Raw genomic sequence first — 24432 nt, 5'->3', positions numbered from 1 at the left:
TGAGAATCCTGACAGAGTGACCCTCCTGGTGTAGACCTGTGACAGGGTAACAGCAGCTGCTATGGGAGGGACCGGCAACCCCACCTGGGCCCTTCTCCTCTATGAAACATAAGCCTCAATGGGGCTTGTTGACAATGAACCCTGTCAACCTTAGGGCATCGGTTAAAGTCAATGAAGAGAGGGGAAGGGAACAGAAAAAACAATCTGAAGGGTTAGGCTAGGGTGCAGGAGCAGTGGGAAGGCCACACTCCTGAGACTCAGGGACACGAATGTCTGCCTAGACTGAGGTTTAAACAACTATGGAGTCCTTGCTAACTCCCTGCTCCCTCCCAAACAGGCGAAAAGGCACCGATGGACCAGTGACAGTGGAATATGGCTGGAGAACTGTGAGAGTGTAAAGACAGACCTTCTCTAAGGTGCAAAACAAAAGAAAGACCTAGAGCTGAAGGTAGAGAAGACACTAAGAATCACCTTCTGCAGATCTGCTCCACCCTACACATGAGGACTGCTAGGAAAACTTGAAGCCTGTGGTACACGGAAGGTAACCATCGCAATAAAAAAAATCTCAACCACAGCTCAACTCCAGGCTAGAAAAATGAATTCCACTTCCCACACTAAAGCCGTAGCAGGAGAAAGTACAGAAAATTCCAGGCAAACAAATCATTTCCCTTGGCCACTGTCACGCATAAGGCCCAGTTCTCAACAAACCACACACGGGAGGCCAGGAAACACAGCACACTTCCAATCGGCAGAGCCAGCTAATGATGGCACAGATGGTGCAACTATCTCATAGGAATTTAAAAGGACTATAATGAGTATGTTCAAGACACTAACGGACAAGGCGGATGCCACGCAAGGTCAGACTGGTGATTTCAGCAGAGAGCTGGAACTGTAAGCATGAACCCAGGGCAATTGCTAGAAATGAGGAACATTGTAACAGAGACAAAGAAAGCCTTCAAAAAGTTCAACTGTAGATGACACAAAACCAAGTAAGGAATCCATGAACTTGAAGACAGTTCAATAGAAATTATCCAGACAAAATCACAAAAAGGAAATAATGGCCTCAAAAAAACCAGAACAGAATATCCAAGAGCTGTGGAACAACATCAAACAGTCTAACATAGGTATAACGGGCTACAGAGGAGGAGAGAGAATGGAACAGAAGAAAGAAAAATGCTGAAGCCAGGGGTAAAAGCCATCACGACACACCCAAGCCTATCATAGTCAAACTGCTGGGGGGTGGGGCGCCTACAGGCAAGGAAGATGCATTTCTAACAGATGAACAAAAGTAGGAAACACAGCTGGCTTCTGGTCAGAAAACACGCAGGCCAGAGACAATGAAGTGACATCTTTAAAGTACTGAATGAAAAGGACTGTTAACCCAGAATTCTATACTCTGCTCAAAGATCTTCCAAGACTGAAAAAGGAATAAAAACTCTCTCAATTGAAAAGATAGAATTCATTGCTAGCACACCTACAAATGCTAAATGCTAAAAGTTTTTCAGGCAGAAGGAATATGATGCTAGACAGAAACCTACACAAAAAGGTTAAGAGTACTGAAATGGAATAAATGAAGGTAAATAAACTTTCCTGTTCCCTTTAATTGCTCTTAAAGATAACTGTATAAGGTAAAAACTAGTAGCAGCATATTATGTGTTTATTAACATACGTACAAGTAAAACGTATAATAACAGTACAAAAGACGGGAGGAAGGAATTGGGAGTCTACTGTTAGAAGGTCTTTACAGTACATGTAAAGCAGTATCATATTACTTGAAGGTGGCCTCTCATGAAAGATTAACAATGTATACTGCAAAATCCTAGGTCAACTGCCAAAATAATTAAAAAGTGGCACATAATAAATCAACAGTGAAATAAAATGGAATCACAGAAAATAATTAACAGAAGGCAGAGAAAGAATCATATTAAATGTGAATGGTCTAGAGACACCAATTGTAAGACTGGATTTAAAAAGCAAGACCCTTGGGCCAGGTGCAGTGGCTCATACTTGTAATCCCAGCACTTTGGGAGTCTGGGGAAGGTGGACTGCTTGACCCAGGAGTTTGAGACCAGCCTGGGCAACATGGCAAGACCCCATCTCTACAAAAAATTAAAAAATTAGCTGGGTGTGGTGGGGCACACCTGTGGTCCCAGCTACTCTGAAAGGCTGAGGTGGGGGATTGCTTGAGCCCAGGAGGTTGAGGCTGCAGTGAGCTATGATCATGCCACTGTACTCCAGCCTGAGTGACAGAGTGAGACCTTGTCTCAAAAAAACTAAACATAAAAATAAGTAAATAAAAAATAAAAAGCAAGACCCAACTATTGCCACCTATAGGAAACCCAATTTTAATATAAAAGACATACACAGAAAAAGACATTAACCAAAAGAATGTTGAGTAGCTATATTATCAAAGAGGGACATCTGTAGCAATAAGGAGGTCAGTTCTCCCAGGTATCACAATCCTACGTGTGTGTACCTAAGAGAGCTTCAAAAACACAAGTAACAAAACTGACAGTGCTGAGAGGAGAAACAGATAAATCCACATGCATAGCTGGAGACTTCAACACTCCTCGCTCAGTAAAATGATAGCAGTAGACAGAAATTCAGTGAGAATATAGAAGACCTGAACAATACTATGAACACGGTTAACCTGATTGATGTTTACACAATGCTTTACCCCAAACAGCAGGACACACAGATTTTTCAAGTACACATGGAACATGTGCCAAGATAAACCATATTCTAGGCCATAAAACAAATCTACGCAAATGTGAAAGAAGAGAACACACACAGTTATGGTCTCAGCACATAACAGAATTCAACTAGCAAGCAATATCGAAAGATAGCTAACAAGTCCCAATATGTAGAAACTAAACAGCACACTTCAAAAAACAAATGGGTCAAAGGAGAAGTCTCAGGATATCAAATATTATTTTGAAACAAATGAAAACGAAAATATACAAAAATATATGAGATGTAGCAAAAGCAGTGCTTTAGAAGAAAATTTTTGGCAGCAAATCTTATATTAAAAAGGAAAAATGTCTCAAATTAGTAATCTAGGCTTCCACCTTGAGAAACTAGAAAAAGAGCAAATTAAGTCCAAAACAAGTAGAAGGAAGGAAATGAACGGCACAAATTGATGACATTTAAAAGAGAGAAACAATGAGGGGAAGAAACAGTCAATCAAGCCAAAAGTTGGTTCTTTGAAAAGATTGGAAAAAAAAAAATCGAAAACTTCTAGCTAGAATGACCAAGAAAAACAGAAGGATTACCAATATCAGGACTAAAAGAAGGGCTATCATCACAAACCCCCTTAGACATTAAAAGGATAATAAGGGATACTGTGAACCTATACATTTGACAATTTAGATGATGGACCCTTGTTTATTCAAGAAAAAGACAGCCTGAGTAATACTGTATCCATGAAAAGAAATTGAACTCACTGTTTAAAAACTTCCAACAAAGTAAACTCCAGGTTAAGATGGTTTTACTGGTAAATTCTACTACATGTTTAATGAAGACATAGTACTAATTCTATACAATCTCTTTCAGAAAACAGAAAAGGGAACATGAACCCACAGACTTTATGAGGCCAGCACTGTTCTAATACCCAAACCAGACAAACCCATTATAAGAAAAGTGAGCTGTAGACCACTATCCCCTATGCATAGACACAAAAATTATCAACAAAATGTCAGCAAACTGAATCCAGTAATACATAAAAAGAATACTTCATCACAACAAACTGGGATTTATCCCAGGAATGCAAAGTTGGTTTAACATTTGAAGAATCAATGTAATCCACTAAACAAGGCTAAACAAGGGAAACCATGTGGTCATCTCAATAAATGTAATAAAAGCATTGGACACAAATTCAATATCCATTCATGATAAAAACACTCTTAGCAAATTCAGAATAGAAAAAAACATCCTCAACTTGACAAAGGCCTCTACAAAGCCCCACAGCTGATATGAGGCTTAATGGTAAAAGACTGAAAACTTTCTCCCTGAGATCCTGAGGAATTGGGGGCGGGGGCAGGGGCAGGGTTGACTGCAAAGGGGACAGCAGGAGGGAATTCTTGGAGTGATGGAACTGTTTTCTGTCATAACTGTGGCGGCAGGCACACATCTACATGCATTTGTCAAGGTTTGAAGAAGTATACACCACAAAGAGTCCATTTTACTGTATATAACATAAAAAAATAAACAGACAAAAATGACCTGTACCCTAAGATTATAAATTGGTAAAATATACATAAGATAATTGGTAACAATGGATGTATTAGGATAAATGGCTTTCATTTCCTTTTCTGTTTTCCAAATTTTGTAATATGGCCAGATTGCACTTATATTTAAAAACAAGGAAGGCATATCATTTATATTACTTTCCTGATCTAGTATTTACTACTGAAATTTCAAATTAAATCAATGCCAAAATAACAAACTTTGGCAAAAGAATGTAAGCGTAACAAGATGACCCAGGGCCATTAGAACATTTCTGCGGAGGTGTGTGCTCTTCTCTCCTGCTTCTGTGTTCTGTCCTCTACTCTGCAGCGCACTTGGCCCTGAGCATCAAACTCCAGTCGAGACCCTCCATTAATGACAACATTCAGAAGCGTCACTAGAAACGCAGATCTTCATTCCAGGGTTATTCATCTCCCTCAAGGAAAACATTAACAACAGAGTATTTAAACATTAACAACAGAGTATTTGCCCTTAGGCACCAAGATTTCTTTCTTTCTGTAATTTCAATACATAGAAGGCTTCGTGGAGAGGGTTCTTACCTAGTTTAACAAGTCAAGAAGGAACACCACTTAAAATTCTGAACTATCCACATAGAAGACAAGAGAGAATACAACCTATTTTTTCTTTCTTTTTTTTTTTTTTTGAGATGGAGTCTCACTCTGTTGCCTAGGCTGCAGTGCAGTGGTGTGATCTCAGCTCGCTGCAACCTCCACCTCCTAGGTTCAAGCGATTCTCGTGCCTCAGCCTCCCCTGTAGCTAGGATTAACAGGCGCCTACCACCACATCGGTTAGTTTTTGTATTTTTGGTAGAGATGGGGTTTCACCATGTTGGCCAGGCTGGTCTCGAACTCCTGAACTCAAGTGATCTGCCTGCCTCGGCCTCCCAAAGTGCTGGGATTACAGGTGTGAGCCAACGCGCCTGGCCCCTAGTTTTTCTTTATAATGTTAGTAGAGAAAATTTTTATAGGTAGGGTGCTGGGAAAGAAATTCCTACAAATAACCACTTAATTTACCTTGTTTTCTTTTTAGTTGAAGATAGCAGTTTAATGGACTGAAGGAGAAGAAATGACAACCGAGACTCAAATATACTGAGGAGTTTCATCACTTCTTCTCGATTGAGACTAGGAGAAGCATCAGCAGCTACAGCGGCGTCACCACTCTTAGGCTAAAAACAACACAAAGTTATTTTACTCGAGCTACCCAACAACTGTAGTTTCATATCGTATCAAGCGATGGAACTGCAGTTTCATTCATCCAATACATTTTTAACCCTAAACAAAACAAACGAACAAAAAGCACACCTATGATCATTTTGATAGACTAAAACACATGATTAAAATGTCTCAGCCCAAATAGGCACTTTTGTAGAAGAAATTAATCCTGACTTTCCAACATTAGACACAACGCAGAAATGTACGGTACCACACAGGATTTGACCAAGCAGGGCTAGGACAGCAATAGGTGGGTGCACCATGGGGGGCTTCAGGAAGCTTTTAGCAACAGCAGAAGGTAACATGAATGCTGGAATGCCCAGAAAACGAGAAATTCCTTCCTGAGGAGCCTGCTTAGGCCCATTCACCATTCAACTGCTCCCAGCCATTCTAGTGGAAATTAGAAAAGAGGGCACAGCCCTTTTCTTTTAAAACATAAAACAAAACAAATTCCTACCAACAGCAACAAGAAAACTTAAGAGACTTTATAATTTGCTAACTATGGTCTTGTTGAGATATATTCTTAAAAATATTTTAAAATACTTGCAAATTAAAGAAAGATGAATACCAGGCAAATATAACAAATCACTGTTAAAACGTTTTAGTGCATAGCATACATATGTACATGTGTGTATATATACACACACATAAAACATACACATACACACACACATATAATATGCCCACTATATACATTCACCATGTAGCTTAAGACACACAAAAACCAAAGACAGTCATTTTCTCCATTTACCTGGCCAAGTTCTTCTATAAGCTCCTTCTGGATAAGCTGAAATGCGTGCTCGGTTCTCACCATTATATTAAGAGCCCCAGATAGTGTTTTCAACTTTCCAACATTGCTATTCTGACCTAAAGTTTTAAATACAAAATGTTCATTTCTGTAATATAAATCTAGAAACCCATCTAATGTTAATGTATTAATGAAAATTCAGACTTTCAAAATGCTATAAAGGAAGCTAATGAGAATCTTAAATCTTCTAAATCCAACTTCTGTTTAATAATATTCCCTTGACAAAAATACTAAGTCTGGACAAAGCAATAAATAATCATTGTTTCCCTGCCTCACCATTTGGTTTTGTCAAGACAGGCCACTTTTTCAGAACAGGAGCCTTAGGAAAAGGGACCAGCGGAAAAGAGTCTGGGGCTCGAGGCCCACCTCACAATTTACCAGTTGTGTGGTCAAGTCACATAAGCACTTAGTATCAGTTGTCCTAATTGTAAAATAGTTTATTACATCTCTGTTCAAAGGCAGGAAGTCAGACGAGATGAACAAGGTTTTGTTTTATTCTAGAGCCTTCTAAATACAATTTTTCTACAGCTATCAGATACTACAGTACACCTTTGCTCCTGTTCTCCTAGAACTCAATTGTGTGCAGTGGTGTGCAGTAGAGGATTAATCTTGTACAAACAGAGGTTTAGTCTTTGTCCTTGGCTCCCAGAAGGTAATCACTAAGTCCTTGAAATGTCCTGCCCAGTAAGAATGCCTTTGTTTACCTGGGGGGCCTTGGGTCACAATGGATAGCCTAACAATGGGATTTACTGTGGGGACTTTGGGCCCCAAGGTAACAGCTTGACCTCTGGAGGCACTGGAGACAAAGATCAGCCACGTGGCAGTCAACCATGTCTATGTGACCAAGTTCCAGTGAAAATTCTGGACACCAAGGCTTGGGTGAGCTTCCCTAGTTGTACATGTATTGATTTATACACTTGGTGAGTACTGTCATGCATCACTGCCGGGGTGAGTCAGCACTATCTGTAACTCCAGCGGCAGAGGAACTGGGAGCTCCGCGCTTAGAACTCTCCAGGACTCTGCCTCCCGAGCCTCTTCCCTTGGCTGATTTTAATGTACATCCTTTCATTGTGAGAAATTGTAGCTGTAAGCAGAACAGCTTTCAGCGAGTTCTGTGAGTCCTTTAGCAAATTCTCAAACCCGAGGGTGGTCTTGGAGACCGCCGACAGACTTGCAGTTAGTGTGAGAAGTGAAAGTGGTCTTAGGGACTCCCCAACTCTGCAGGTGGGGAGAGAATAACTGTTGCCTTCTTCCTTTAAAGTATAATCCCACACTTTCTAAACAACCTATTATCTTTAAAATCAATGGATAAATGTGATTTCAGCATAGATTTGGCATCTGGAAGACAAGCTATTGCTTATGTATGAAAGTGTTGTTGGGGCAAGGACCAGACAATATAGACACTAGGAAGGGAGATCTGAATCATATGTACTAGAAAAAAAAAAAACACTGGGTAAAATTAGAATAAAAGGTGTCACAAACTACAGCATTTATTAACTTGGCTTACAAAACCCACAAACCTGGCTAACAAAACCCTCTAAAATATTTACATTATTTTCTAAAGCACTCACAGTAGTAAAACATTTAAAGGAGGGAATTAAACACACTTATCATCTTAGCAAATTTGTTCCAGTATCTTCCAGCACTTTGGGAGGCCGAGGCAGGAGTATCGCTTGAGCTCAAGAGTTTGAGACCAGCCTGGGTTTATAACATAGTGAGACCCTGTCTCTACAAACAATTATTCCAAAATTAGCACTTGTGGTCTCAGCTACTCCGGAGGCTGAGGATCCCTAGAGCCCAGATGGGCAAGGTTGCAGTGAGCCATGACCATGCCACTGCACTCCAGCCTGGGGGACAGGGTAAGACTCTGTCTCAAACAAAACAAAACAAAACAAAACCAAACCCCAACAACAACAAAGATGCTTGATCATTCTAAGGAATTCAAACATGGCAGAATATTCAAAGGTGCAAGTGAAAACTGAAGATCACTCTCCCCAAACCTTCCCCACATAAAGAGCTACTGTTAATTCTGGTGACTGTCCCACACATCTAGCCATGCGTTATATGCCAGCAAAAAATTAATTTTAGTAAAAAACCATTTTTAGAAACTGTTTTAGATAGGTAATACATTCCCCAAATTTACAAGGTCCAAACGGGTATACAGCGAAACCCCTCCTCCTGGCCTTCCAGGTTTCCTCCCCAGAGGGAACAATGTTACCAGTTTCTTATGCATCCTTCAGGGGCTACTGTATTATGTAAACTAAGTCATACAGATTTAAAGTATTAACCTTATTTTACAGCAGACTGAAAAACTAAATGAACTGCTGCACTTCAAATAATTGTTTCTTGTTTCTTTACCACACAGGAGATATTTCTCAAAAGACTCATCTGCGGGAGAGGAGAATAGGTGAGCAAGAGAGAGAGGGGGAGAACTTAGGAAAAATCATTAAGTGGCTAAAGTATCTGCTTACTCCATGCCACGGAAAATAACATAAGAAAGCATTCTCACTTTCACCCTTCTCTATCTCCCGACTTATCTTGACCTCGGTCAGGCTCTACAGTAATGTCTGTTTTCTGGAACCACAATCCAAGGGTCAGCTCTATGTTTAAGGGGTTCAATAGGGCCCACTACTCCTTTACTGTTGCCTCTCCATTCCCAAATTTCTCATGCCGATTTAAATCTTTTTTTTGTTTTATTTTGTTTTTGTTTTTTGAGACACAGTCTCGCTCTTATCACCCAGGCTGGAGTGCAGTGGCACGATCTTGGCTCACTGCAACCTCCGCCTCCTGGGTTCAAGTGATTCTCCCACCTCAACATCCTCAAGTAGCTCGGACTACAGACCTGCACCACCACACACGGCCAATTTTTGTATTTTTAGTAGAGACGGGGTTTCACTATGTTGGCCAGGTTGGTCTTGAACTCCTGACCTCAGGTGATCTGCCTGCCTCAGCCTCCCAAATTGCTGGGATTACAAGCGTGAGCCACTGTGCCTGGCTGATTGAAATCTTTAACTGTCTAAATTTATTTGTCATTTTTTTTTTTCCAAACTAGGGGTCATGGGCCCTATCTCAATATTTCTAGTCACTGAACATAATCTAATACATTTCTCTAAGTTTTAAAAAGCACTTCAAAAAGTGTAGTGATTTCTCCCCCTCTCTACCCAAAGTCATTAACTATGGGGCAAATTAAAAAGAAAATAGTATTATTTAGATTCACAGGCCTGCCTTACTCTAAGACAATCCAGCACTAAGCCAATGCATACATATCTGAGAAATGAAAAGTAAGACTTACTAGTCATCTGAAATTCAGCAAATGCTACTCTCTCTAGCTGCACTCTAAGCAGTTCGCAGGGAGCATCTTTGAGCAGCTGGAACAGCTTTGCGGCCTTGCTGTAATGAAGATCTGCCAGCACCCGGTGTTGTTTCCTAAGGTGTTCATCACCAACCTAGAACCAAACCAAAACAAGCAACAAATCCTTCACGGTAACTACTTCAGGCTTCACTAAGTGCTTCTTAGTTATTTTTCCCCCACTGTGGGTCTTGCTAGGTCTTATTAGTTTTAGCTTTTATATTTAGTTCTTTAATCCATTTCCTTTCTTTTTTTTTTTTTTTTTTTTTGAGACAGGGTCTCGCTCTGTTGCCCAGGCTGGAGATACAGTGGTGCAATCCTGGCTCACTGCAACCTCCACCTCCTGAACTCAAGCAATTCTCCTGCCTCAGCCTCCCAAGTTGCTGGGATTGCAGGCACCCGCCACTACCGCTTGGCTAATTTTTAAATTTATTCTGGGGTTTTGTCATGTTGGCTAGGCTGCTCTCTAACTCCTGACCTCAAATGATCCACCCACCTCGGCTCCCAAAGTGCTGGGATTACAGGCATGAACTGGAGAAGATTTCTTTCCACTTCGCCTTAGGAAGTCCTCAACCAAAATTCAGGTTTGCCCAGATGGCCTAATATCCTGAGGGCAAAAGCAAGCTTAAGGGTGCCAAGACAATTCAGCAGAGGAGTAGTCTTTTCAGCAAATGGTGCTGGGACAACTAGATATCTATATGCAAAAGAGTGGGGAGGCCTGGGAGGAGGAGGCTGCAGTGAGCTGAGATCGTGCCACTGCACTCCAGTCTGGGCAACAGAGTGAGACCCTGTCTCAAAAAAAAAAAAAAAAAATCTTCTCCAGTTTAAGCTGTATCTCAAAAGATACTTTTCAGGATAAAGGCAACCCAGAAGTAAATTCATGCCAAAGGGACTGTAAGGTAAGTAGTCTTACCTTACAGGGGAGAAAAAAATCAACAAAACAAACAAAAAAACATCACTGAGAAACTACAGGCCCAAGACTCGCAGCAGAAGCCAAGCAATCTCTCGGAAGGAAGTGCCTTTATCCTCGGCCTCAGATTATTCTCAGAAATACAGGCATTTGGGCACCAGGATTCATGTACAATACTGCTGGCACTAGATTATTTCTAATAGCCTCAAACTGGAATCTGGAATAACCCAAAAATTCAGTAATCATAGACTAGATAAACAAACTACGATATAGTCATTTAATGACTACTGAGCTGAGAAAATGAACAGCTACATGTGCCAACACAGATGTATCTCAAAAACACGATGTTAAGTGACAGGGAGTAAGCCACAGAACACCAACAGCGGATTCGTTTTCCCATGCTCAACATGGAGCACAACGTAGACATATTGTTTAAGTGGCACAGCACAAAAAAGGCACAGACACAGCAGAAAATTTAGGACAGCAGTACACCTGAGTGGACGTCAAGGAAGACATATATGACCATGTTAAAAAAACAAAAACAAAAACAAAAAGCACCCAGAATGCTTTTAAACTGATGGGGCACTGTACTTAACTTGGACTGACAATACCTGATTCCTCAGACAGCTGTGGTACATGGAGGCCAGCCTGTGATGGATGGTTGCAGCTCGATACTGACAAAGGGGCTGTCGAGCAGACACTGAATCCACATCGCAGTATTTTAGGGACTTCATCATGGCCTCACTGACTTCTTTTTCAATCTGTTTTTTTTTTTTTTTTGAGGGGGGAGAAAAAAAATAAGCTCGTAATCTGACTGTAGGAGTTTTTAAAACGTTTAAATACTGCTTATTAAGGAAAAGACAACAGATGCTAAATATTGTTAAACAAGGGAATTAGATTGAGAACTTATTTTATAATCCAGCAAATATTATCACCTGCTCCTGAGCTTTTCTAGATAACGGAGCATAGTCTTGCTGTAGAGTTGCCATAGTAAAGTAAGTAGTGGACAATTCCCAGTTCACTGAATCCCAAACAGCTGGGTGTATGTCTCGTGTTCCCAATGACCTTAGCGCTTTCAAATAGTAATCAATAGCCTGCAAAGGAGAAAACAGTGTACATTTCTGACTCAGCTTAAACATATACCAATACTGCATTAAAATAAAACACACTTCACAACTACCCAGATGTTAATTTAATTTTGGGATAATTAATAAAGGGACAATATTATGAGGAAATGAAAAAAGTAAGTCAATGAAAATATTTCAATGAAGAAAGTTATTCCGAGTAGACTGAAGACCACTCTGTGTTCCCATCTCAAGGCTACAAGAAGCCAATCCGTGCTGCTGCTTTCTGACTCAGGCTGAGCATGAGGATGCACTTGTTTCCTTTGTTTTCTTTTTTTCTTTCTAAATGAAAATTACAGTTTATATAACTAGTAAATCAGATTAAAAACTTGCCAAATTTTACTGTAAAAAGAAGTATCTCCTCCTACCTTGTTACCCCAATCCTCAAATACATGGCCACTATATTGAAACCAAAAACAAAACCACACTTAAATCACCCAGCAATAATTTCTACATTTCTGGTGTTTATTTATTCACTCTTTTCTGTGTATATATAAATCTAAAAAAGAAAATCAAAAAAGGTCACTCATTTAAAAATTTATGCCACCAACATTCTTCACTAATGTCATTTAAATTGCTTCAATTACTCCATGATATGAGTGCTCATATCTTTGTACCCTCTCCAACAGTGGGTGTGACCATTTGTCATAAAATTTGGCAATCTAATAAATAAAACTCAATTTTGAGGCCAGGAGTTTGAGACCAGCCTGGCCAACATGGCAAAACCTCATCTCTGCTAAAAATATTATAATGCCAAAATGAGACAGGCGTGTCGGCAACATGCCTGTAGTCTCAGCTACTCAGGAGGCTGAGGCAAGAGAATCACTTGAATCCAGGAGGCAGAGGTTGCAGTGAGCCGAGACCGTGCCACTGCACTTCAGCCTGGGCAACGGAGTGAGACTCTGCCTCAAAAAAAAATAATAATAAATAAATAAATAAATAAAAACTAAACTTTGAAAATTTTCTTTTATATATATTAGCCATTTACTTTTTTTAAAAAATGTGTACATTTTGTGTTCAAGGTTATTTGCTCTTTTTTCTCTTTGGGTGGTTTATTTTCAATGATTCTTATTTTATATAGCAAGAGTGTATTAACCTCTCATCTCTATGATTTGCTTTCAATTTCAGTTTCTGTTGAGCATTTTTAGATCTTTATTTTTTACACATTTGTGCATTTTAGAACTTTATTTTTACACATTTGAGTTTATTCAACTTTTACCCAGGATTTCTGCTTACTGTGCCATGCTGGGAAAGTCTTTCCATAACCTATCATATAAGCCTCTACCTATATTTTCTTCTAGTACTTTTACAGTTTCACTTTCTCCATGTCAATCTTTAATCCATTTGACATTCATGCTCGTTGTACAAACCATTTGCAGAATCATCTTTTCCCTTCCAATAACACATGTCATCTTCAATACTCAATTCTTACTAGTCTTAGGCCAGGTTCCAAGTGTTTTCATGATCTGTCTGGTGGTGTACCATTAGCACAGTTTAATTATTTTTAGTTTTGTAATATTTTAGTGAAACAATGGCAAAACGTAAATAAATGACAGGTATGAATGGGTGAGGCTCAACATGTAAGCGAATGTGTTACCTTATTATAATATAAGCCTTCTTCTGGTGAAAATTCACGTTTAAATTCATCACCTGCACCACAGTGCGCCTGTGCACAAATTCGCATGAGTCTTCCCGTGTTACATAATAAAAGGGCGGCATTTGTGGCATCCTCAATTGACTCAAAGTTGTGAATTCCCTTTTCAAAACAAGAAAAGCTTTTTTTCCACAACTGTTGCTCGGCAGCAGACACAGATTTGCTCACTTTACAGAGAAAGAAAGAAAACAACTGTGTAAGCAGACATCAGTGTAAACCCTAGCACTGTCTCTTGATGAGATAAGAGGAGGATGGCAGTGACAGGAGTGTGGTGGCAAGCCAGTCACCTGCAGTCAACCGCGGCTCATTGCTCTCACCACGCCTGTTACATGAAAGTAAACGTGTCCCTCAGAGTTCATATGTTGAAGCCCTAACCCCTAGTTCCTTAGAATGTGACTGTATTTAGGACAGGTCCTTTAAAGACATAATTAAGATTAAATGAGATTGTAAGGGTGGTGTCCTAATCCAGTATGACTGGTGTCCTTTTAAAGAGGGAGGGACTCCAGGGGTATGCACAGAGAGAAGGCCCTGTGTGGACACAGCGATAAGGTGGTTATCTGCAAGCCAAGGGAGAAGCATGAGAGGAATCAAAAGCTGCTGCCACCTTGATCTTGAACTTCCAGTCTCCAGATCTATGACACAATAAATTTCTCGTTATGTTAGCTAGTCTATGGTATTTCATTACAGCAGCCCCAGCTCACTAACATAGCTTAATGAAGTCTCTCACCATCCTGCTCTGCCTCACCCAGGATGGGAACCATCCCTTTGTCCAGCACATTCATGCTGTATGCATGGCCCACCCATTAGTCACTTAGTAGCTGTCTGGGTTATCAGATGACTGTTACGATATCGCTGTGCTTTTGTACAAGTAACCCTTATTTTGACTTAATAATGTCCCAAAGCACAAGAGTAACGATGCTGCCATACTGTTGTAAATGCTGTTAATCTCTTACTGTGCCTAATTTGTAAATTAAACTTCATCACAGGTATGTATGTATAGGAAAAAGCACAGAAAAACTCTCCAGTTTCAGGCATCCACTGGGGATCTTGGAACACATCCTCCAAGGACAAGTGGGGTCTACTGTACAACACTTAAGTATAACCCTCTTCACTATTAATCAAATGATATTAAAATAAGCAAAGAAAAACATCTGAACAAAGCGCCATTTTGTGAAGATCCAAAAGCGTGGTCCCCATGGAGTTTGAAGAGATTACAACCTGTGTTGTATTCAATTTCCCTAGCTTCCTGACTATCACTTTCCAGGCTCCCTCACTGACTGCCCCCCTCCAGATGCACCGTAAATGCACAGGTTCTCCCACTAGCAATGAACTCTTTGAGGGCAACATTTGTATCCCTAAGTGCCAAGCATTATTCACAGATCAACAGGCACACAGGCTGGGTGCAGTGGCTCATGCCTGTAATCCCAGAACTTTGGGAAGCCAAAGCGTGAGGACTGCCTGAGGCCAGGAGTCCGAGACCAGCCTGGGCAACACAGCAAGACTTCATCTCTAAAAAAATTTTTAAAAATTGCTTGGGAGGCTGAGGTGAGAGGATTGCTTGAGCCCAGGAGTTCGAGGCTGTGGCAAGCTATGATTATGCCACTGCATTCTAGCCTGGGCGACAGAGTAAGATCCTCTCTCTAAAAAAAAAAAAAACAAAAAAAAAACCAACAAAAAAAAAGAACAAAAAAAAAAAAACCAAAACCAAAGGCCCACAGATGTTCAGCTTACCTGCTCACCTCAGTTCTACTTCAGCCCCTTTCTGTTCTCTGTGCCCAGGCTTTACATTCTCATCTATTCTCACGGCTTCCACTATTACCTTTATGTGAATGGTTCTCAGTCTGTCTCACTAGCCCTACAGCTCTTAGCACATTTCAAATTGACTACAAATTATACCTTTCACATATACGCTCCATAGGGAATTCAAATTCAACATGGGCCCAAATGACTCACCATCTCACATCTTACTCCCACATCTTACTACACCATCCCACATCTTACTTACCCACTATCCCACATCTTCCTCACACAGGCCTCTTGCTCCCTCTAAACGTACACTTGCACCCTTTGAGATCCCTGGCTTCTTCCTCACACTGCCTCCTTGGTCTGGAGTGCCCTCCTTTCCTCACATTTGCTGGCTGATGCTCTACACATCCTGTACCACCCTGCTCAACGACACTTTCCCAAAAGCCTTCTAACTTATAACCTCCATAAATGTCTTCTTTCCCCAGTCTCCCATTATACTTCATCGGTACTCATGCACAGCATTTTGAGGCTTTGTGTTCCTATCTAGCTTCCCAACACGAAGAGAGGACCATATTTTAGCCAGTTACATATCCAACATACAGCCTGGCACATGGTTGGATGTCCCATTTGCTTCTGAATTGATCAGATGGAGTGAGTACAAAAGTGAGAATGAAGAACATTGAAATAATTAATTCCAAGGGAAAATCATGTGTTCCTAATTCTATTTCTTAAGAATAATAAGAGGTTCTCTAATAGAGCACCTCTTTATGATATAAAATCAAGTGCCACAGTCCTTTGCTTGACTCATACAAAATTAGCATAATTTTCTGAGAGAACAGGCAATAAAGAGGAATCTAAAGAGATACTCACCTACTCTCTCACTCTGTAATGCAGCAGCCTGATTCATGTAAAACACACCAATTTCATTTCTAATGTTACCCATTCTCTTTAATACTTGTACATAGTGTTCTGGATTTTGGCTTTTCAAGTCACTAAACTGCAAGATTTCATTAGCAGCCTCATAACATTTACAACTAACAGAAAGTTGACTTTCTAAGTCTGTAGACAAATCAGTTGCCCATGCAAATCCTGAAAAGAAAAACGGGATACATCAATGCGAGTCATGTGATTCCTTCTTCCTCAGTATCTAAATGAACCTGAGATTCTAAATTCTAAGTAATAAAAAATGCAATATAGTGTAAGTATACCAAGATTCAATCAATACAACAATATTTAAGTTTCATAATAAAGATCTATTTATTTATAAAATTATATTTCTTGGGATATTAATGTTGGATAAAAATATTTTCCTGCCTATGAATATCAAACAATTTCTGTGATCCAGGTTTTCCCAGGTACACTTGTTTATTAGGATGGACCTAAAGTTGTCCACTAATACGAAGTAAAGTTGTTATTTTTAACTAATGGAAATAGTTCTTGAAATAATGTGCCAATATTAACTTTAAGTCACTGAGGAGGCTGCTACAGACGCCCTCGAAGATTAAAAATGCCATCTAGTGGGGACTGGAGTAAAAAGAATATTTAACTGAAATTGCTATGATGGGAGTAGTAAAAATACACCAAGGACTTTCCTACTACATCTATTAAAACATGATTATTTGAGAAAGACGGAGAGAGGGGAAGAAAGGGCAAAACTATTAGAAAATAACACATTTTTCCCTCTCCCCCAGTATACTCCTCCAGCTGTGAATTGTCTAAAACTTTGGGAGGCAAACATCAGGTAATATTCAGTATAACAATTTAAGAGCGTAATAAAACAACCCCATGAGACATTACAGAAGCACCTTCAGAAGACTCATCTTTTACTTCATTCACTGTGTTAATGGCAGCGTGCTTACACACTGTGCTGAGGTAAGAGGGAGGGATATCGCTGCTGCGAATAAGATTATTCTACTTCCCAGTTTTAAAGCCTGACAATTCCAAACAGAGTGACATATTCAGCAAGACAGGTGGCTATGAACTAACTTTAAAAACACTGATCACTTTATTTCAGCCCCAAGGAATCACTCAGAAGGTTAATTAACCACCTTCACCAACTGTTATACCTTTCAAAAGGAAACCTATGGCTTTGTTAGCTGACTACAAGTGTTACCTAGAAGAACCTCATGAAAAGAAGAGTGTAAAAAGCTGACACAAGGCTGGGCGCAGTGGCTCATGCCTGTAATCCCAGCACTTTGGGAGGCCAAGGCGGGAGGATCGCTTGAGTTGAGGAGTTTGAGACCAGTCTGGGACAACATGGTGAAACTCTGTCTCTAACAAAAATACAAAAATTAGCTAGGTGTGGTGGCGCATGTACTAGTCCCAGCTACTTGGGAGACTGAGATGGGAAGATCACTTGAACCCAGGAGGTGGAGGCTGCAGTGAGCCAAGACTGCCCCACTGCACTCCAGCCGGGGTGGCAGAGCAAGACAGTGTCTCAAAAAAATAAATAAATAAAATAAAATAAAAAGTTGACACAACTGTCTTCATATCTTACTTTATATTTAGTTCTAGTTATATAAACAGTAATTATAAAATACTTAAAAACCATTTTATACAAATACACAAGATCATGCTTAATCTTAAAATTGGGAAATGAATAAAACAGCAGGCCAGGCGTGGTGGCTCACACCTGCAATCCCAGCACCTTGGGAGGCCAAGGTGGGCTAGCTGGGCATGGTGGTGCATGCCTGTAATTCCAGCTACTTGGGAGGCTGAGGCAGGAGAATCGCTTGAACCCGGGAGGCGGAGGTTTCAGTGAGCCAAGATTGCGCCATTGCACTCCAGCTTGGGCAACAAGAGCGAAACTCCATCTCAAAAAATAAATAAATAAATACAGAGCAAATATCAAAACTCTAATATTTCTATCCCTTTTCTGAATACTCAAATAAGCATGAGCTAGACTGCACAGTCCCACTGTGAACCATGTGGTCCAAGCCTATGGCACACCTTGGCAACTGGACTCTCTGTGAAGGCTATGCAGGATCTCCTGGTCTTCTTTTGTTTGGTAATGAAACTCTTCAAGGTGTGCTGCTCTATTATTTGCATTCTGGGCCAGCATTAGTTGGATATCACCACAAAGTGTCAAATATTGAGAGAGAAACAGCAGCACTTCGGAAAGCATATTGGTGCAGAGGCAGCAATAAGTATCTGTTTAGAAAGGGAGGGAAGAAGAAAAAACACAAATGCAGAAAAAATTAATGATCATAGGAAATATGAAGAAACTGTGTTACCAGCTGAACGCTTTGTAGCACTGTATCTATTCTGTTTATTTTATGTCCAACAATACATATTACGGTTTCATGTAGTTCAAAGCAAAGAGATGTTAAACCACTGAGCAGAAACTAAAATAGAAGGTAACACACACAGGATTGGAAACAGTTATTTTAAAATAAAGATTTACTAGAAAAATAGGAGTAAACTTCCACTGTGATTCAGATGCCTTCTCTGTTCTCTCTTCCCAGTGCCTATTAAACATATTCATTTATAGTGGCTTACCATGGCTTTGCAAAGCTAATTTAATGTATCGTAATGCTCTTCCATATTTCTGAAGACTCATGGCAGCATCAGACAAAACATAATAGGCCTTTGATGACTTGAGAATCAGCTGAAGTTTCATTTTATGTTGCCAAGAGCCAGGGATCATTCCAGATTGACTGGAATAATTGCCCTTCTGAAGGGAGCCCACTGTGACATGGAGAGAAAAAAAAAAGACGGCACATTTCATTTGACTATAAGTCTCATGCACAAAAAATATTTTCTGTTTCTTGATGGAAACACTCTAGACTTAGGTGCTATTGTGACAAGACTGGTAAATACTATGCTTTACTACTTAAATACACCGGAGTGAAATGGCTGTGTTAAAAGACTCTCACTTGGGAGTTCTAAGGCCTTCTGCTTCCCTGACATCGGCAACTCTGTCATTCTCTTCCAGTGTCACTGACATAGCTAATCTCATGAGTAACACCTGTCTCCTTTTTCCAGTCTATGTGTCAACCTGTCAAAGTTTACCTTCCTAAAGCACAGCTTAGATCAGCGTGAAAGCCTGTCCTCAAACACGAAAATGGCTTCTTCCCACTTAGCTAGTTGCATGTTTCTCAGTCTCACTTCCTACTTGTCCATCCTACTACCCGTCAGCCAATGTTAAGTTACTGCTTGTCACTTATAAACATGCCTGTTTTTCCTATCTCCCATCTTAGTTTACTGTTTCCTCTATAAGGAATACTCTTTATTTAAAGTCCAGCCCATCGCTACCTTCTTTACTCAACAAATGATCATTTTTGTGCCAAGTACTGGCCAGGCACTGGAAACTGTGACATGAAGTTATATGGCCTCTATCCTTGATAACATAAACCACAACAAAATATGTTAAGTGTAATTAACAGAGAAAGAACAAAATACTGTGGAACATTTTGCTCTGCAAATAACAAAAACACCCGCCCCTTCCCCCAGACTGAAGGTTTGTCATTTTTTCATCAGCTAGAACACAAGTCTTTCAAGGCGATGAAAGGTACTTAGTCTTCATTATGGTTTAATGTGTGTATGGATTTTTTTCCTCTGCTGATATAAGCATCATCTGTGAGTAAGAGGCATTGTGAGAAACTAAAATTAAGATGAAGTTCTTGTTCACAACTGTGTGTGTGCATGTGTGTGTAAAACCATTTAATGCAGGAACTCTGACATAAGGCAGGCTCACAGGATAAAGTGGTAAGAGAATCAAGTAATACTCATGGAGAACAGAGGGAAACATGGAGATTCTGAGCTTGAGCAGGATTTTCAACAGGGGAGATGGAGAAGGAGACAGAAAAGGCATTTCAGAAAAAAAGAATGGCAAAAGTCCTGGTGTGATCTCCTTACTGCCTGTAGGCTGAAGCCTGGCATACAAGCAGCACTATATAAATGCTGGGGAAATAAATCTATTCCTCTCCTACCTCCGCCATGTTTGTTCAGGAAAAGAAGAAGGGTCCAGAAAGCACTTCCACTATGATTCAGATGTATTTCAAACATACAGGCTCTCTACACTTTTTTTTTTTTTTTTTAAACAATTGAAACTGATTTAAAAGGGGAAAAGAAATAAGGTTGGAAAAAGAAATACAACTTAGGTTAAAATAAGAAATTCACAACTTCTGTTTCAAAGTCCATATATTCTTCATGATGTTATGTTCCTGAAGAACAAACTAGATAATTTAAAAGTGACATTTGTAGCTTATTCAAGTACTGTGCAGTAACAACAGCCTACACTTCTATAGTGCTTATGATGTACACTGTTCTGAGCACTTTACATATATTAACCATTTAATCATTGTAACAACCCTTTAAAGAAGCAATTATTATCGTCTCCATTTTGAAAGAGATAAAAAGTGACTCAAAGAAGTGGAACAACTTGCCCTAGCAAAGCCAAGATATGAAGTTAGGCAGTTTGGCTAAGTCTGTGGCTCCTACACAATCCAGCGCTTTTACTGAAGCAGCAATTTCTGACAACTCCACCAGGCTGAAGCATTAGTTCCTCACTGTGGGTAACGGGAAGATGCAGGCTCCTTATGTTCTTATTAGAAATGTCCATGAAACATCAAAATTATCCTTTTGATATTTCAACTGAAAGACTACTACCCCTACCCCCAGCTCACAGGGTGTCTTTTTCTCAACGCCTTTCAATTAACGCCCTAATTGACATAAGTCTGCTGTTGATAAAGACCCAGTGTATTATTCTATTGAAGGCCTTATTTGCACATCAATTCAACTTACTTTTGTCCAAAAACAAGGCCATCTGCTTCTCTAGCCCCTCGGGACCCCCTCTTGAGGATTCATCTTCATATTTTAACGGGATTGGAGTGCTGGGGTCAGCTGCTGGCAGGTCGCTTTCTTTTTTGATGCTGCTATCGACAGATTTTAAACCCTTCGAAAAAAGGAAAAGCATTCACTATATACCTAACTTCAGGTCAACTGAAAACTAAATATAAGACAGTATCTGGACTACTGAATACGTTTAGGAAAATTTCCATCTCACAAACAGACTTTCAAGAACTATGTTTGATCTGAAAGATTTGGGAAAAACAAATCTGATTTTCACTTTATGCTTAAGGAAAAAAAAATCGCAGCAGAACACGATTCGGAATAACATTTAGACACCAACAAACAAGTGTAATTTGCATATCAAGTACAAACTTTACTGAAAAAGTGAAGACTAAACTTAAAAACTTACCTCTAGAACATAGCTAAGCACAAGTCTACAGCGCTCTTCTGTGTCATGGCAAACTGGAAATGCACAACTGGGCTTGAGGAACAAACGTAAAATTATTAATACACTACCAGTGTATTAAGGTCAACATATTGTTTTTGTTGAAGATTAAATTACTGTAAGCATTATCAACAAAAATCTTGCTTAAAAAGATCTTACAACATATATGTTGCTTTAAGTACTTACAATTTTAAATACAATTCTATTATGACAAAAAGGCAAGAACTAGAGTAGTAACGTTTTAGACAAATATAGACATCATCTAATAGGTCAGCTCCACTCATAATTAGCACCGATACTGGGCAAAACACAATTAACAATTAGCATCAGTTTAGAAATAACAAGTATCACCAATATTCTCGTTGTTTAATTTATTTGCTTAATTAAGGAGCAAAACCAGCTAGCAACCTCCAACTATGAAGGGTATTATCTGTAGGGGCTTCTACACATGAAGCATTTAATTTTGCTGAATCCCGTGGGGTTGGAATTACTGTTCTCATTGCACAGAAGAGAAGCAAGCACAGACAGTTTAGCAATTTGTCTGAGGACACGGTGAGTGAGTGGGAAGCTGGGACCCTGGAGCTCATGCTGACTGTCCATACCGCAAAGTCATTCAATAAGGATAAGGAAAGGCTAACTAAAGACATGTTTATATGAATACTAAGACTGCATTTTTTGACTGCTTCAGATACTGAACAGAAAGTGCTATCTGTGAAAAATAGTGACACTAACTCATTACGTCTTTAATTATTACCTAATTGCCCCGTAACTCCATGGCCTAGTTTTACAATGCAGTTTTCCATATACATGTAACTTTTGCAATCAATGATTATAACCAGAACATTTTTTCACTCCACTGTGGAAGTTCAAGCTGAAAGTGAACTAAAATTTAGATGGACAGTTAATGACTTTTTCCTGCAGTCATTTAGTCAAATATTTACTGAACACCCATAATGTGTTCTAGACATGGGAGATAGAGCGTCTGTACCTGCAGGGAGCTTACGTTCTAGTGAAGCAAGACAAACATAAAAATAAGAACTTCAGGAACAGATAGGCTCCTTGAAGGACAAAAAAGTAGAGCACACTTTGGCCAGAGTGGCCAGGGAACATCTCCCTGAAGAGGCAACATTTCAGTCAAGACTTAAGCCTTAAAAAAGGCAGCCATGAACAGACCTAGGGTAGGTACATTCCAAGCAGAAGCAACAGCAAATACAAAGGCCCTCCAACGAGCATAATCTTGATGCTTTTGAGAGAAAACAAACCCAGCATGGCCACGGCAAACCAATGGAGCAAGTGAAGGTCAGAAAGATGGGCAATGTTTTAAGGTGACAGACATAGCCCCTCAAAAACTTGCTTAAAGTTTCCATCTGAAAGTTACACTCAGTGCTTAAATTAAGAGATTATCTGTAAATACGACTCTATTTCAGTTCAGGGAACAGCCAGAACTCTTAAGGCTGGCCTGGATCTAATCATAGGGAGACGGTATGTTGAAAGGTATGTACTGCCTGGAGATACACTGATGGTAGAAGGACAGTGCAATCCACACAGGGAGAAATCTGTCTGGCCCTCTCCAGGGCAGAGACATGTCCAATACGGCAGACACGACCGCCAGAGTCACGAAAAAAGTACTGTCCTATATAGCACAGGGATAATGTACCAGAGCACACCATATACAGCTCCAAGAGCCACCCCCTTCTCTACTCTATTTCTGTGTTCACCAAACAATCTATATGTCATTTCCCAGCAACCCCAAAACTGGACAGAAGTGCCCTAGTAAGCAGACATGACTATGACTACACACTGGTCACTGGAAAGGAAAATCCTTCACATAAGAATAGACAGACACCTGGTTTACACACCTGTCTACTACAGGCTTGCATAATGTGGGTCAGTTACCCTGGAACAATTATAAAACTAACTTTTAGAATTCAGAAAACTAATGATTACTAGATGCTGGACCATGAAAGGTTTATTGAAGTAATGGTATCTTTTGAAAGGCTAACTATATTCGATTAACGATTATGTTTCCTTGATAAAAATTTAATATAAATTCTAAAGGCTTACTCTGATTTGATGAATAGATTTGTATTTTTCTGGTACTGATAGTTCTCCAACAGACTTGATTATAGCTACTGCTTTGCTATCATCCGATGGATCAGAGCTGGTGCTATAGGATCCATTTTCATCACTATCGGGCATCTCTTCCTCCTCTTCACTATAACTTTCATCAGAATTCTCATTTAAAGGAGATTCTGAATTTTCTTCCTTTTTAGGTTCATCCAATTGAAAAAGTTCTGAAAGCATGTAATTGGCGGAAGCAATAATCTTATGAAAAAGAGAGAAATATGTGTAAATTACTGTCATCAAAAAATAGGTGAATTTTACTATCATACTAACAAATTTTAGGAAGAGGTCTGCACACAGGCTGTTTCCACCATATAGACTGTAACACACACAGAAATGTTCCCAGTTCAAAGCTACTGATACTCTGGGTATGCTCCACAAAATCTTTATAGGCTGATGCATTTCCTATTTCCTGAAATTACTCTATCCTGAGCCCTCCCTCTTAAAAGGTGTCAACTGAATTTCACAGGAGACAAACAAAAGCTTTTGAGTATAGAATGTCATAACTAAAATATTAACAAAAATTTAATACCACCCTATGCCAAGTGAGAAACCAGAATTTTTCTTTACAAACTATAAATTAATTCAAGTTTCTCTATAATAGGCAACTAATATTTATTATACGATCTATGGTTCTAGAAAAAAAAACCATTACATTAAAAAGGGAAAAGTCCCTTCTGATATCTCTTAAAATTAGCATTTATATATGACCATTTATCCCATTCTATTATTTATCAGTTCTTAATCACAGACAGTAGTCTTAACACCATTTTCTGACATCCACATAAACCACTCAAGTTCCACTAAACACTGCCACCTCAGTCAGCAATTAGGTTATTTCAGTCAGAAACAAAATGTTTTACTATTTTTCTTCAAAAACATTTCTGAGTTTGGTCTCTAGGATAATCTTTATCTCTAAATCAAATGTGGCCACAATTAAAATTACTTTGGCTCTTCAAAGAAAAACTGCATATCTTACATACCTTTACTGATTTGAACAGGATACAACAATTAGCCTTACAG

The 24432-nt window shown here is 39.5% G+C and overlaps 1 protein-coding gene and 1 long non-coding RNA gene across 5 annotated transcripts in view; one reads left to right on the top strand and one right to left on the bottom strand.

Moving 5' to 3' along the window:
* The window catches only part of EDRF1 (erythroid differentiation regulatory factor 1), a 44670-nt gene that overhangs the window by 4962 nt on the left and 15276 nt on the right, over positions 1 to 24432 (bottom strand). For 2 of the 3 annotated variants that reach the window (XM_024254039.3, XM_024254040.3), the window contains 12 exons: positions 23350 to 23610; positions 21250 to 21321; positions 20793 to 20943; positions 18546 to 18734; positions 17997 to 18197; positions 15918 to 16136; positions 13245 to 13468; positions 11459 to 11617; positions 11135 to 11284; positions 9557 to 9710; positions 6208 to 6323; positions 5259 to 5410 (listed from right to left, as the gene is read on the bottom strand). In XM_024254039.3, the coding sequence (XP_024109807.3) occupies positions 5259 to 5410; positions 6208 to 6323; positions 9557 to 9710; positions 11135 to 11284; positions 11459 to 11617; positions 13245 to 13468; positions 15918 to 16136; positions 17997 to 18197; positions 18546 to 18734; positions 20793 to 20943; positions 21250 to 21321; positions 23350 to 23610 (2048 nt within the window). The remainder of the gene's footprint in view (positions 1 to 5258; positions 5411 to 6207; positions 6324 to 9556; positions 9711 to 11134; positions 11285 to 11458; positions 11618 to 13244; positions 13469 to 15917; positions 16137 to 17996; positions 18198 to 18545; positions 18735 to 20792; positions 20944 to 21249; positions 21322 to 23349; positions 23611 to 24432) is intronic. The other variant, XM_024254041.3, reaches the window with a different exon arrangement.
* On the top strand, positions 6576 to 14592 carry LOC112135226 (uncharacterized). 2 transcript variants are annotated; one of them, XR_008510697.2, is made up of 5 exons: positions 6576 to 7143; positions 8630 to 8671; positions 9594 to 9747; positions 13477 to 13636; positions 13793 to 14246. It is a non-coding gene; the product is annotated as an uncharacterized LOC112135226 (long non-coding RNA). The 2 variants fall into 2 exon arrangements; XR_008510696.2 differs by lacking the exon at positions 13793 to 14246 and adding an exon at positions 14288 to 14592 and having other exon boundaries at positions 6577 to 7143.

Source organism: Pongo abelii, chromosome 8 (genome assembly GCF_028885655.2).
Source record: "Pongo abelii isolate AG06213 chromosome 8, NHGRI_mPonAbe1-v2.0_pri, whole genome shotgun sequence".
In the NCBI taxonomy this organism is placed as follows: Eukaryota; Metazoa; Chordata; class Mammalia; order Primates; family Hominidae; genus Pongo; species Pongo abelii.
Note: the sequence above shows the minus strand (reverse complement) of the source record. Positions and strands in the feature narration are given on the sequence as shown.